Below are 14,691 nucleotides of genomic sequence, written 5' to 3'. Positions count from 1 at the left end.
ACTGGATAAAATACATATTTTTTTCCTAATTGACTTACTCTCACACTTAGAACAGTAGTGAGTTTCCTCAGTACCTCCTGCCTCAAGCTGGGATAGAATGTGTTTGTCAGGCACGTGACCAGCAGCCCTGGGGCCCGGTCTCCATCCAGCCCCACTGCCTGGGAACCTTCTGGCCTCCTCAGCCAAGCAGACCTCGAGCACCAGGGTCTGACTATCAGGGCCTTTAAACAGCTATTTCTAAAAGCCGATCCTGTGTAGTTTAAAATATAAAGCACTGGGCTTTCGCTTCCACCTGCTGGACAGAATAAATACTCCGGTGCCCATCCTGCCGAAGGATGACTCGATCCCAAAAAAAACATTTGAGTGACTCTTCCACATTCCAGAAGACTTCTCTCTGCACATGGATTAGACGCTGCTGTAAGGAAGCCAGCCATGCTCAGTGCTTTAGACAGAGTTGTTAAGATGTCCCCACATCTGCAGTCGAGGGCTGGCTCAGTTGGGGCGAGCAGTTCGGCCAGGCATAGGACTGGTGGCTCTTCTCCATGTGTTTCTTATACTCTGGGACCCAAGGGCCAGCCCAGGTGTGTCTTCATCAAGACACACCAGGAGAAGCCCCCACAGCCAGCCCTTCTGGAGCCTCCGCTGGCATTCACCTCCCTAACACAGGCTGACCAGCTTCCACGCTGAGCCCAAGCCGCAGGGCTGGGAAACACGCTCCCCCTCAGGCGCACCACACACACAGAGAGGAGTATGCACCCATGCCCTGGGTCTCCGCACACACACACCTGCGCCCACGCCCTGCAACAGCAGAGCTGGGCTCTAGAAGCAGGAGGCGCAGGGCTGCCTTGAGGGCAGAGGCTGATGGCTTGCTGCACTCTGCGATCAGGGCATCGGTTCTCCAGGAAGCAGCAGAGGCAGTACTGGAATACAGACTCCGTAGCCAGGTGGCATAACCCTGTGCTAGAAATGGGAGCTCAGGAAGATGGTGAGATACGTGCAGAAGCCACCGAGAGAGAAGGCTGGTAGGAAAAACACTGGCAGGTGCTTCGCCAAGAAGGCTGTGTGGGGGGCGTTTAGTGAGCGGCAGACGGAGGACGTGGAGAGGCCGGAGGAGACTGTCGGGAGTGCTCGGGCAGGTCAGAGAGAGCCCAGTGAACTTGTGAAAAGAAACCGCAGCTGTTAAATAAAGCATGAATTCACATAACGATGGCTTTCTTTTTTGTCCTTTAGTGCTGTGTTTACCTGGACAAATTTGTTGGTGGTTGTGGTTGAGCTCGATGGGTCGGAACAAGAAGCCTTGGACCTGGTTCCCTTAGTGACCAACGTGGTCCTGGAGGAGCACTACCTGATTGTCGGAGTGGTGGTCGTAGTGGACATCGGCGTCATCCCCATCAACTCCCGCGGGGAGAAGCAGCGCATGCACCTGCGAGATGGGTTTTTGGCAGACCAGCTAGACCCCATCTATGTGGCCTACAACATGTAGTCTTGCCTCTCGGCTTCCATGGACTTTTCTAGAGATGTAAACATTGTTCTCCATGTCCACTGAAGCTTGCAGACACAGGGCAACACTCACCAGAATGCAGCCATTCTGTGGTGAGAGTGGAGGAGGAAGAGAAGGAGAAAGAGGACTTCTCACAGCAGCCACGATTGGCATGGGGGTGAAATGTGAATTTACCACTGAATTTCGCTCAGAAGAACTTTGGATTACTGCCTTCAGTTCATTGGAAAAGCCCATTTCAAAAACTTTCTTTTCTTTTCTTTCTTTTTTAATTATTGGATAATAAGTGCTTTCTTCGTAAATGTGGTATTTTGTTAAGCCGAAATAGCAATTAAAAAGTATCCTGCCCTCTATTGGGTTCTTTTAAACAGTTTATGTAGTGTGACAAAGAATTGTTTTCTCTGTTTTAATGTGTCATGAAATCTTAATGACATGGATCTGTTACTAATTTAAGCCATCGCTAGATCTCATCCTTTTAGGAAAGTTTGAGGTACGAGACAACCTTCCAAATAGCACCTTCCAATTAGATTTTAGCAGCTTTCTTTGTCAGAAATGTGCTGAAGAAACAAAGGCTGATATATGGCCTTTGAAGTTAGTATAGAATGAGAAGAAATTATAAATAAGGTGTATTTCGGCAATTATCTTGCAAATATCTTTGTACTAAACTAAAAAGATAAAATAAGTTAACTTCCTCAATATGTAATTATGTACAAAACGTTTAATTTATTTTGATCTCTTTAGAACTATAAAAGAGAAAAACATTCAAGAATATTAAAGTCTTGTAATGTTTGCTAATATAAAAAAGTGTTGTATTATCTTGCGTGGATAGTATCACAACAAATATATATATATGAAATATAAATTCACTAATGAACAAAGGAGATTTTAAAGTTGACGATGCAGAACTTGTCACTTGCATGGTGTGCCCCCCGTGCTCACACACACTCTGCTGTTACAGCAGTCACAGATCGCAGGAGCGCTGTCTCAATTTCTTCTAGAACCAGAGACCAGCCAGGGAAATTATTGCCATCTCAAGGATGGTGAAAGAATTGAAAGCTCAGTGTGCACTGTTGTTTTCTTTGCTGTGGGACAACAGTGAATGTGTTTATGCCAGTGTGTGCTGATGATACTGAGGGGTGTAGGTTGGCAGATAGTTTTCTTAGCTGCAAGAATTCATTGCACAATGTTTTTCATCATTTTTGTTAGTGTCATCTTTTTTTGGTCCTTGCTATGAAAAGGAATGCGATTCTGTGGTCATTTGCACTGGGTTGCATTGATTCCCCCTCCGATGGCCAATGTGGAGTGGACAGAGTGTCCGGAACTCACATCGGTGATCGTCCCCTCATCTTAAGACCTAGCCAGCTCTGTGTGAGCCTCCTGAGCACAGTTCCCGGGGGTTCATGCCAGAGCTCCGGCTAAAGCAAGAAGTCCTCCAGCTGCATCGTTTGCCGCCTGTGGACGACTGTGCCCTGGTTTCTGCCCTGGCAGCTCCTGGCCACAGCTTCTCAGAGCTCACCTGTGCACTTCTAAATTGAATTGGCCCACGGTGTCCAAGAAGGAGCATCTGCACTCTGAGAAAGATGTGTTCTGTGACTGCCCCAGTGTGACCTGCAGTGGCTCTCGGTGCTAGATATGCATGACTAAGATTGATGCTGGGCAAAATTTAGATTATTTTTCATTATGTTGTAGGCAGTGTCTTTGTCTGCCTTTGCTGTATGCAGTCAGCAGTAAGCCTTTTGCTAAAAGAGTTTTGTTTGACTTCTGAGATCCAAGGCTGATTGTTGTAAAAAAAAAAAAATTAAGTGGCACATATAAAAAAATTTGTCTGCATATGTGGTGCATCCTTCCATCTCCACAAACCATTTGATTCTTGAAATATTGTTTGACCTCATTGCTGTGTGTGAATATTTTTCTCCATATGCTTCAGATACACATTCCTAGTCTCTGCTTCCTAAGGGGGGAACCACCACACACAGGAAAAAAAAGACATTTTCTTCCACCCACCCACCCACCCACCCACCTTGTTTGAAGGGAAGTAGGTGTAGGGCTTCAGGTCAGACACTGACTATGAAACATTCATTGCAGTGTGCAGGAAAACACTGAGGTCCAGCGGAAGTCAGGAAGCAAAACAGATTTAGATATCACTTCAAACATAATTTCAACTGTCACCAAATCAACTCTATGTCCAAGGAGAGTGAACGCTGCAGTGCAGTTGTGAGGGCAGTTAGCAGCAGTCTCTTCTGCATCCTGTCAACTCTGATGTTAGAGTTTTGGCTCAAAAGAGTTGGTGGACTGAGATTGAAATTTCATTGTGCAAGAAAAAGGAAAGGAGACAGTACCACCAGTTTCAGCAATAAAGAAGGGTCATTCTGTTTCAGAAATTGTACTGTAGATAAATCATTCATGAGAATGTAAAAAAATGTTTGTCTTGTGACCTTGTGCTTTTGAAGTCAGACAAAACTGTGTAATCAACTTGCACAAAAAGAGGGTACACAATGAACATATAAACACAGACCTAATCAAACAGGAGCAGATTCCTCATGGTGCTTGTTTATTATATATATTTAATCCTGCTTGACACTTTACCCAAGGGAGATGGTCCCTTTTATCAGTTGAATGTTAGCAGCGTTATTTCAGAGTGTGGTGACTGGTTAGAGAAATTCATGTACTCAACCAATCACGGTTTCAAACAAAATTTTTATGTGCAAAGGACAGCAACCTTCTTGTATGTTAAACCACCAGTACGCTTTGTACATCTGTGATAACGCCTGTTTTATATTCAAATGAACAAATAAAAGCTTTTATTTTTGTTGCTCTGAAAATAGCAGTTTCTTAATTGGTCCCCTGGAAAGATGTCTGGGACAGCTTTAATCCCAAGAAGGAAGTCACTCCTACAGGGAAATGTATCTGACTCTGTTTACATAATTTGTTGCATTACTTAGTACAGATAATCATACTTTGAACAATGTTTAAATTTTCATGTGGGCGTTTATTACTAAAAATAATTCCTATGGCAACAAATGTTTTGTGAAATGTTTTTTTAAATTCTTTTAAATATATCTAAATATATTTGTTCACATTTTGCTGCAAGTGTACAGATTATTGGTAATTTGGGAACGAACAGCATGAGTCCTGTGTGCAAATGCTTTGTCAATTGTATCATAGGGAACCTTTGTGTGTCAGGAAGTAGGAGTGGTTGACTATTCCAACCCAAATTGTCTTTGTCCATGTGACAACCAAAAGCTGTATCTTTTGCCCAAGATCTGAGAGTCCTTATGGTTTTGTCTTTTGGAAAGCAGTAGCAGGTCAACTGGCCTTCAGCCTAGTGGTTCCGTGAAGATAAACGTTTATTCACAAGAAAATCAGTGGAACTAAAATCTTCGCTCAGAGACCCAGGTGTAATCTAAGTGCCTTTTTATTGGAATTTCACTTGCCTCCCCTGACCCCCAGCTTTCATTCAGGACAGTCCCACGCTGACCGAGAATGAGGCTTTGGGTGTGTGAAAGTGCACGGCTGGTGTGAGACCTGCAGGGCTGCGTCGGATTAAGCTGAAGATAGCAAAGGAGAGATGCTTCTCCACAGGTCCCCACTTCTCAGGTGGCAGCCCTCACTGTGACCAGTCAAGCACAAACCAGGTAACCAGAAGAACTGTTCCCGGGGGGCCCTCCTTTGAACTGTGCATGCGTGCGTTCCAGCGCCTGTGCGTGAGTGTAGGATTTGCTGCTATGAAGTTGTGTTTTGCGTTCTCTGTGGCCCCTTGCACAAGGCTGGGTTCTTAGGACGCAGCCAAGAGCAGTTTTGTGGGCTGGCTAGCCCCTACTTTGTGTTGAGAATTCTCTGTGAAATATCTCAGTGCACTGAGGGTGAGTTGGTCTGTCCATCTGGACAGAGGCAGAGTGCTTTTGTGGAGAGCATTTGCTGTGATGCTGAGCTCTGACTGTTGTCTCAGTAGAACTCGCAATTCCTGATCTGTGCTGATGAACATTTTTTTCTACCAGATTCCAGAAAGTCATGCTGAGTCCTATACGACCTCTCCTGTCATCCCTGGGTTTTCTTTGTAGGATGAAAACATTGGCTGGTATCATCATCTCCCTCTGGCAAAATGTACTGCAGGCACATGCAGCTCAAGTCTAGGGCTTACTCAGTTGTAGCTCTTACTGTCTTTTGGCCTGTAGTGTTAATTCTGTGAACAAAACAACTGGGCAAGACCAAGCTGATACCCTAGCTTAGCAAGTGATTTGGGTTGGCCCCAGTGCTAACGTGGCCTGTCAGACGAGGGCATCGTGGGTGTTGGCAACATGGGTCCACCCAGCTTGCTCGAGGGGTCCAGTGGTGGTTCTGCTCTGCACTCCCCAGATCTCACACCTGTCTTGACCCCCCCATCTCTAAACTGGACTTGGACTTCCGTGGGCACAGCGAGTTTGTGCCTGAGCTCTGTCACATGGTAGCCAGATCAGCCCTGTTTAGAACTGGCATTCAAGGCAGAAATGGGTAGAAATAGAAAGGGCTTCCGTTACTGCCTCTGAGACTTGAGTTTTTAATTTTTAATTTATTTATTTTTTTATTTATTTTGGAGACAGAGTCTCACTCTGTCACCAGGGTGGTGTGCAGTGGCATGATCTCAGCTTACTGCAACTTCCGCCTCCCAAGTTGAAGCGATTCTCCTGCCTCAGCCTCCGGAGCAGCTGGGATTACAGCCATGTACCACCACACCCAGCTAGTTTTTGTATTTTTAGTAGAGACAGGTTTCACCATGTTGGCCAGGATGGTCTCCATCTCGTGATCCGCCTGCCTCAGCCTCCCAAAGTGCTGGGATTACAGGCATGAGCCACCATGCCCAGCCTAAGTTTTTTAACTACACCAACTACAAAGACTTCTAGCAAATAACTTCTACAAACCAGCTGGCCTCACTCAGATGAGGTTCCCAGCCATGTTTCTTAGAAGCCCTGCCAGGGAAGGAGGGTGCAGGAGGCAGAAAGGTTAAGTCCTTAGGAAGTTTGGTTACACAGCATAGTTGGGCAGAAACATATTTTGTGGCCCTACCGGAGGAGAGTGTGTGAGAAGCACGTGGAGGTGTGTGTGCGCCCCTCCAGGAGGCCCCAGGGACCTATCCCTGTTTCAGGAGGTGCAGAAGTAGCCAGGTCCAAGTGGATGTCCAGGGATGGACCTGGCCACTTGTCAGCTGCTGCAGGTCTGGAATAGAACAGAGTGGAGGGAAAGGGCATGGACTATCCTGAGCCACCAGCCTGACCTCACAGGACAGATAACCCCATGACAGTGCATCCTGGTGTCTCTGCTCTGAGCTGAACTGCAGGAGAACTCCACTTTTAGGGACCCTTTCATCCCAGGCACCCCAGCAACACCTAGGCTCCAGTACTGGAACAAGAACCTGAGCTATTTAAAAATGTGTTTCTGCAGGAAATGATGTCAGAATGCTCGTTTCGTAGGTCTGTTCTTTAACAGACAGCTACGCAGCCCTAGCTGTGCAGATTCCATTTCCTGGGAGTGGAGTAGAGGCTCTGTGTAGCATCCATGTGCAGGACTCAGGGACGGAAGGGATCAGGCTAAACCATGGAGGGGAGCTGGGAAGGGAAGGGACTAACCTCAGGCCCTCCTGGGACACTGGAGCTAGCCCTTCTGACCCTACCCAGAGGCTGAGGTTACCTTAGACATCACACGTATGCCTTCCTGTGTTTCCAGAAATCTGGAAACAGAACTTCATAAGCACACCTACTTGTTGAATATAAGGCTACTCTGGGCTTCTGTCATCTCCCAGAGGACCCTCCAGCTTCTTCACCAGCTCCCAGTGCCCATGAAATACCAAAGACACAGCTTAGGAGAGGCTCACCCTGAGGCTGAGGAGGAGGACTCTGATTAGAGGTGACTAAGCAGGTATGACCACCTTCTCAACCTGCCAAGTTCAGTGGCTGCCTTTTTCTTTTCCTGCAAATGCCAGTCACCTTGGCCTTCTATGTCCACAGGAGAGTTGGACCCAGTTACTCATGGACCAGGCAAAGGTGCTGTTCCTCCTGGCCCAGGGCCCACCAGCCTGGTGAGGACCCAGCCACTCCCTGGCTGTTGATGCTGGCTTCTCTTGCCCAGCGTTGTGGCCACTTCACTGCTTCTTACCATCACCTAAGTCAAGGTGGGCTCACCAGGACCTTCACTAAAATAAATGGTGAAATTCAGCTCCAAGGAACTTTGGAAATTATCCATGCATTCAAGCAAAATCAACGATGCCTGAGTAAACCCTTTCACATTGGCACAAGTTCTAATCCTGTCTCATCCTCTTGATTACGAATTCCATCCAGGTAAGAGCTGTGTCATACTGAGGTCTCCCCATTCATGTTTGGGTCAATAATATTTAGTTTCATCTTGAAAATAGATATTTGTGTTACTCTCTTATGATGGGCAGAGGCCAGATGCTTATACTTGAGTTAAATGGTTGTGTTTTTCTCTCTCTAATTGGGTTTATAGTCATGTAGTAATGCTATTTTTTTGCAGTCAGAAGATTCCTGGAAGGTGACCAGAGAGATTAGCTCGCCCCTGTCAGACCTGAAGATACTTCTAAAGGGCCTTTAGAAACAATTCCTTTTTATTCTTTCTCTGGATTAGGAGAAGTAGGGTTGACTTCCCCTAAGTGCGGAGTTGGGGGTCAACTCCTCTGAAAAAGTTTGAGAGCATTTTCCAAAGCCATGGTCAGCTGTGGGAAGGGAAGACGGTGGATGTTGCAGTTACTAGAAAACAGTGATGGAGGTGGCTGCTCCAGCTCAGCCAGAGACCTTTCTTCTGCCCACCCCAGAAATGCCCCTTCCTCAATCACAGAAGGCCCCATGGCTCTTGATACTCAGAATGTGTGCCTCTGACCAGGACTATCTGCATCCCCTGGGAGCTCGTAAGAAACGCAGAGTCTTGGGCCAGGCACATGGCTTATGCCTGTGATCCCAGCACTTTGAGAGGCCTAGGTGGGTGGATCACCTGAGGTCAGGAGCTTGAGACCAGCCTGATCAACATGGAGAAACCCTGTCTGTACTAAAAATATTTTAAAAATTAGCCGGGCGTCGTGGCGCGTGGCTATAATCCCAGCTACTCAGGAGGCTGAGGCAGGAAAATTGTTTGAACGCAGGAGGCGGAGGTTGCAGTGAGCCAAGATTGTACCATTGCACTCCAGCCTGGGCAACAAGAGCAAAACTCTGTCTCAAAAAAGAAAAAGAAAAAGAAATATAGCATCTCGGGCCTCTGGTAGGACGTGGTGAACCCAAACCTGCAGGGCTCCTGGGCATACTTGGGGCGGCTGCAAGGGAAGCTGGGGTCAGCAGCCTCCTCCTGGCCCTCCCGGGGGCTGCTTTTTTGAGGAGCTAGAATGCACCAGGTGACCTGTTGCGTCACTGGCCCACGACTGGCGGCTTTGGTCACTGTAAAAAGGTGTTTTCACGGGGTCTGCTCTTCAGGCCTCTCACTGTCAGACCAGGTTTCCACCAAGAACCCAGCCTCCCTGCAGGGATAGGGAGCTTCAAATGGTTCAAATCGCCGAGAGGCCACACTTGTGTGGCCTGAGTAGTCCGCTGCAAAACAAACAGGGAGTTCTTAATGTAAAACGTTCTCATCCTCACAGAGTGGTTCCTGCTGCTAGTGGGCACGCTGCAGGCATTTCCTGGGCTGCATCAGGTCGTCATAAGCTAGGTGATCATTCTGGGGAGCTCATAAACCAAAGACAGGTGACACTGTGCTGCCTGTATCAGCTGCCAGCTCTGTGTTTCCTGGAGGTAGAAGTGGGCTGCCAAAATGGGACTAGGTGATATTCATGGCTTTTAGAGATTCTGTGGGTTAAGATTAAACCATTTTAAGAGGCTTCCTGGCTGTGCTTGGTGTCAGCTCTAGCTCACTGCTAACCTTATAAGACAGGGAAGGCAAACTTTCTGTAAAGGGCCAGATAGAATATACTTTAGGCTTTGTGGGCCATACGGTTTCCATCTCAACCACTTGATTCCGAGTGTAGCACAAATGCAGCCAGAGATAGCCCTCAAATAAGTACCGTGGCGCTAGTGCCAGAGCTTTTTTGGTAGACACGAATTGAATTTCAAATGATTTTCCCATCGAGTATTCTATTGATCTTTTTTCTGCCATTTAAAAGTATAAAGGCTATTCTCAGCCCTTGGGTCTTACAAAAATAAATGACAGCTGGATTTTTTTGATGAAAGTCCTCAAATGTTTGAGCCCCAACCATTGGTGCTAAGGATCGCACAGCTCCCCACGTCCGGCAGCTCTCAGGCCTGAGCTCTGAGGGAGGTGCTCACCCCCTCCAGTCACAGTATAATAATACAAATTACTCTTGTCCATAGATATGTGAGAAAAGAACTGTTATCTGAGGAATGTGAGTCCTTTTAAACTATCACGTCCAGAAAGACAGTAGAATGAGGCAGCAGTCACATCACTTCACATGTGCATCTCTTATGTAAAGTCACATCCCCACTTCACATGTGCATCTCTTATGTAAAGTCACATCCCCACTTCACATGTGCATCTCTTGATGTAAAGTCACATCCCCACTTCACATGTGCATCTCTTATGTAAAGTCACATCCCCACTTCACATGTGCATCTCTTGATGTAAAGACACATCCACACTTCACATGTGCATCTCTTGATGTAAAGTCATATCCCCACTTCACATGTGCATCTCTTATGTAAAGTCACATCCCCACTTCACATGTGCATCTCTTGATGTAAAGTCACATCCCCACTTCACATGTGCATCTCTTGATGTAAAGTCACATCCCCACTTCACATGTGCATCTCTTGATTTAAAGTCACATCCCCACTTCACATGTGCATCTCTTGATGTAAAGTCACATCCCCACTTCATATGTGCATCTGTTATGTAAAGTCACATCCCCACTTCACATGTGCATCTCTTGATATAAAGTCACATCCCCACTTCACATGTGCGTCTCTTGATGTAAAGACACATCCCCACTTCACATGTGCATCTCTTGATGTAAAGTCACATCCCCACTTCACATGTGCATCTCTTATGTAAAGTCACATCCCCACTTCACATGTGCATCTCTTGATATAAAGTCACATCCCCACTTCACATGTGCGTCTCTTGATGTAAAGACACATCCCCACTTCACATGTGCATCTCTTGATGTAAAGTCACATCCCCACTTCACATGTGCACCTCTTATGTAAAGTCACATCCCCACTTCACATGTGCATCTCTTGATACTGCTTGCTGTTGCTACAGTATCTATGAATCAATCTAATGACACATGCCCTGTACCTACAGCTGTAAGTCAACCTAGCGATGCCACCACAGACACTGTGACTGGTATCCCATAGCTTAACAATGTACAGCCAATCACTCATCACTGTTGTTTCTGTAAACCAGCAAGAATTCCTGACAGCCAATTTTCTGTCAGCCAACTCCCTGTCCTCCTTTTTTGCCTTTAAAAACCATCTGTGGCCTGGCATGGGGGCTCACACCTATAATCCCAGCACTTTGGGAGGCCAAGTTGGGCAGATCATGTGAAGTCAGAAGTTTGAGACTAGCCTAGTCAACATGGTGAAACACTGTCGCTACTAAAAAACAATCAGCTGGGTATTGTGGCAGGCACCTGTAATCTCAGCCACTTGGGAGGCTGAGGCAGGAGAATCACTTGAACCCAGGAGGTGGAGGTTGCAGTGAACTGAGATCACGCCATTGCACTCCAGCCTGGGCGACAGAGCAAGACTTCGTCCCAAAAACAACAACAACCAAACAAAAAACCCAGTTGTAACTGCTGCTTCTCAGAGCATATATTCAGGGCAGCTTGAATCTATGCTCCCAATTGCAATCCACAAGCTTGGCCCAAATAAACTTTGTACTTACATTAACTTTGCTTCAGTTTCTTCCTTTTAGGTTGAATGTCTGGTGTAGTCCACAGGATTTCGAGTGTCTCCCCCGACCACCTGGTGTTTCTTTCTGAAAGCAGCATTTGGTACCAGCAGGAACTCTGTGTCTTCAGAAGTCCTATCAGGTGTTTTGGGTGAGTTCTCCTCAAATCGGGCCTCCCACTGAAACTAGCCCAATTGTCCCATTGAATTGACATTCATGGTTTCTTTAGAATAAACATAGAAATTGACCCCTACAGTCTTAAAACTTGAGCAACTTACATTTTTCTTACCTGGGTTTCTTTCTCAGGACACCAACTATCAGGCCTCCCCAATGGCATTGAGGAGCTCAAACTCACCAGGTCACCACATCTGAACAATGAGAGGCCAGGACCCTCACCCATCATGACTGCCTAACCACCCATCATCATGACCGCCTAACCACCCATCATGACTGCCTAACCACCCATCATCATGACTGCCTAACCACCCATCATCATGACCGCCTAACCACCCATCATCATGACTGCCTAACCACCCATCATGACCGCCTAACCACCCATCATCATGACTGCCTAACCACCCATCATCATGACTGCCTAACCACCCATCATCATGACCGCCTAACCACCCATCATGACCGCCTAACCACCCATCATCATGACCGCCTAACCACCCATCATGACTGCCTAACCACCCATCATGACTGCCTAACCACCCATCATCATGACTGCCTAACCACCCATCTGCTGCCTGTTGACTGACTCCTTCCTTATCCCTCCCTAGTTCCTGTTTGCCTACATGTAGTCACATTTCTTCCCTGCTATATAAACCCCTAATTTTAGTCAGTTAGGGAGATGGATTTGAGACTGATCGCTCATCTCCTCAGCTGCAGCACCTGATTAAAGCCTTCTTTCCTGCCAATACTTGTTGTCTCAGAGATTGGCTTTCTATGCAGCAAGCAGCAGCATCTAGATCAAACCCCTAGCGTTTTGGTAACACCACTCTTTGGTTAAAAGTCCAGACTTACATTGAGACTGTTTTTCAAACTCCCCTTTTTTTTTTTTTTTTTTTTTTTTTTTAGCATAAGGGCTTTGCTCTCTCTCTTCGGATAGGAGATTCAGGTAAAGAACTCTACAGAGAAATTTTTTTCTTCCTCTGTTTCAGGACAAGGGGTTTGGGTCAAAGGTTTTTCTGCCCCTATCTCACAGCAGAGGTTCAGGTCAAAGGATTTACAGTTAGATATTTGTGATCTCTTTTTACATAGTATGCTTTTAAAAATTGCAGCTGCTTTTCTGTAATTTGGGCCTGATTTTTCAGTTGTGACAAACTCCTATTAAATAGCAGCAGATTTTACATACATTATAGATACTTAGGAAAGGGGACCCACCTAACCCAGGATGATCATAAACAACAGTGACCTAAAATGGAGGTCTTTTGAAATACCTAAAATAATGTATTTTCATATACAATTGGAAAAAGCTAGTTTTAGACACAAATAATGGAAGACTTCCAGCAGTACCTAAAAAGCTTCTAAAATAAAATCTGAGAAAATTGCCTCCATTCAGGAGGTAAACAAGGAGATCTTCCGTCACTACCAGCTGAGGAAAATCCCCAGGTCTCTGACTCCCTCCCTGAAACGCCTCTCGTGTTAGTCCCAGTGTTACTACAAACCCCTTCTGGTTCTGGGGGCTGCCCAATATTCTTCAACTATTCTTTGCTTAATTATAAAGACACCCAATGAGCAAGATGGGTCTCCAAAATACGCCTTTGTTGCCTAGCTGACAATTGCTTAGAGCAATAAAAGAAATCACTAAAAGAATAATAGTCTAAAAGAGGGGTATGGATAAAACTACTGAGATCATTAAAATGCAGATTAAGATGCGGGTCCTAACCCTAACCCTTCCTGGACTCTGAAGGCTTCCCACAAACACTAGTGAAATCTGAATAAAAATGCTTGGTAATGATTTATGGAAAGAGTACATATGTGTATAAATATGTACATTTGTGTATAAGCTCACATTTACAGATAAGAGCCTACCCTCAGGGAGACTTAAATTCTGGCGAGAACTGATTTTTTTTCAGCTCCTTTTGTTCCGAGTAAGCTGTCTTTGGCCTAAGGATCAAGAGCAGTAAGAAACTGAATACAAATAACAAAATTTTTACTGGAGACAAATCCAAAAATGTTTGGTCCTCAGTCCCACACCTCTTCACCCTCCCATTAGCAGATATTCAGTTGCTAGAATTATTAAAAGATTCTAAAAATTCAGAGCTTAGTCTTTCCTAATGTTTCTGATCCTCTAAAGTGAGATAGAAGACAGTGGATTGGCACTTTCTATAATGTTTTAAAACCTTTTTTTTTTTTTTTGGTAGAAGTGGGGTCTCATTGTGTTATCCAAGCTGGCCTCAGACTCCTGACCTCAAGTGATCCTCCTGCCTTGGCCTCTCAAGTGCTGGGAGTAGAAGTGTGAACCACTGTGCTCCTACTTTACAATTCATTCTGCTTTCAGGTTATACTTCAAAGCAACTTTGAGTGCAGGTTGATAGACACACATGTATGTATACACCTATGTGCTATACATTCACATTTACAGATAAGAAGTGAACTTGACTGTTCTCAGTGCTAGGGTGGCACTAGCATTGCCTGTCTGTCTTTGGAAGGATGCATAGAAACTGGAGGTGTCTGTGATTGCCTCTGAACAAGAGAACTAAATTGGCTGAGACATTTTGACTTTGTAACTTTTTCAACCTTTGACTTTTGTATCAATTTTAAAACTAAGATAATTTTTTAAAATCCTAGTGTTGGAGAAGACCTGTACCTTCTCTACCAAGGGGCTCCTGGTTAGATAAAATAGGTTCTTCTTGTGGTCCCAAGCACCTCCGTCTGTTTCCTTCTCCCTTTCGCCACATTTCTTGGGTTGTCTCCTATCCACGTCTTGGTCTACTGCCCTCCCTGTGCCACTGTCTCTGCTCTCCTTGCAAGCCAGCACGCTCCTTCCTTCTGCCTCTGCCCATAACCACATCGAGTCTCCCATGACTCTCCTGTGACTTTTAACACTGCAGACCTCCCTACCAAGCCTTTTTCTAACTTCCCCCTACTTTCAAAAGTAGTAATGTTCATTGTAAAAATATGGAGGAAAACAAGTCATCCAAAATCAGTATGGTTCCTCTGTCCTCTTTCATCTCCAGCTAACCCCTGTTCCCCCTGAAAGGTTCAGCTTACTAGTTCTTGCCCCGCCTGAGACATGATGCTTCCTCTGTATTCCACACTCCTGCGTTCTGTCTTCATGGCACCTTGCTCCCTGGAGTCGAAGCTTT

The 14,691-nt window shown here is 45.7% G+C and overlaps 1 protein-coding gene across 5 annotated transcripts in view; it reads left to right on the top strand.

The window, feature by feature from the left end:
* DIP2C (disco interacting protein 2 homolog C) overlaps window positions 1-4,575 on the top strand; it is a 391,979-nt gene extending 387,404 nt beyond the window's left edge. For all 5 annotated transcript variants that reach the window (XM_064371797.1, XM_064371795.1, XM_064371793.1 and 2 more), the window contains one exon: window positions 1,231-4,575. In XM_064371797.1, the coding sequence (XP_064227867.1) occupies window positions 1,231-1,483 (253 nt within the window). In that variant the 3' untranslated portion in view covers window positions 1,484-4,575. The remainder of the gene's footprint in view (window positions 1-1,230) is intronic.
* Window positions 4,576-14,691: the final 10,116 nt, after the last annotated feature.

The sequence above is a fragment of the Aotus nancymaae genome, unplaced genomic scaffold (genome assembly GCF_030222135.1).
Source record: "Aotus nancymaae isolate 86718 unplaced genomic scaffold, 86718_ANA_hifiasm-v0.15.2.pri h1tg000173l, whole genome shotgun sequence".
Taxonomy (NCBI): domain Eukaryota; kingdom Metazoa; phylum Chordata; class Mammalia; order Primates; family Aotidae; genus Aotus; species Aotus nancymaae.
This window is presented reverse-complemented; position numbering and strand designations above follow the sequence as displayed.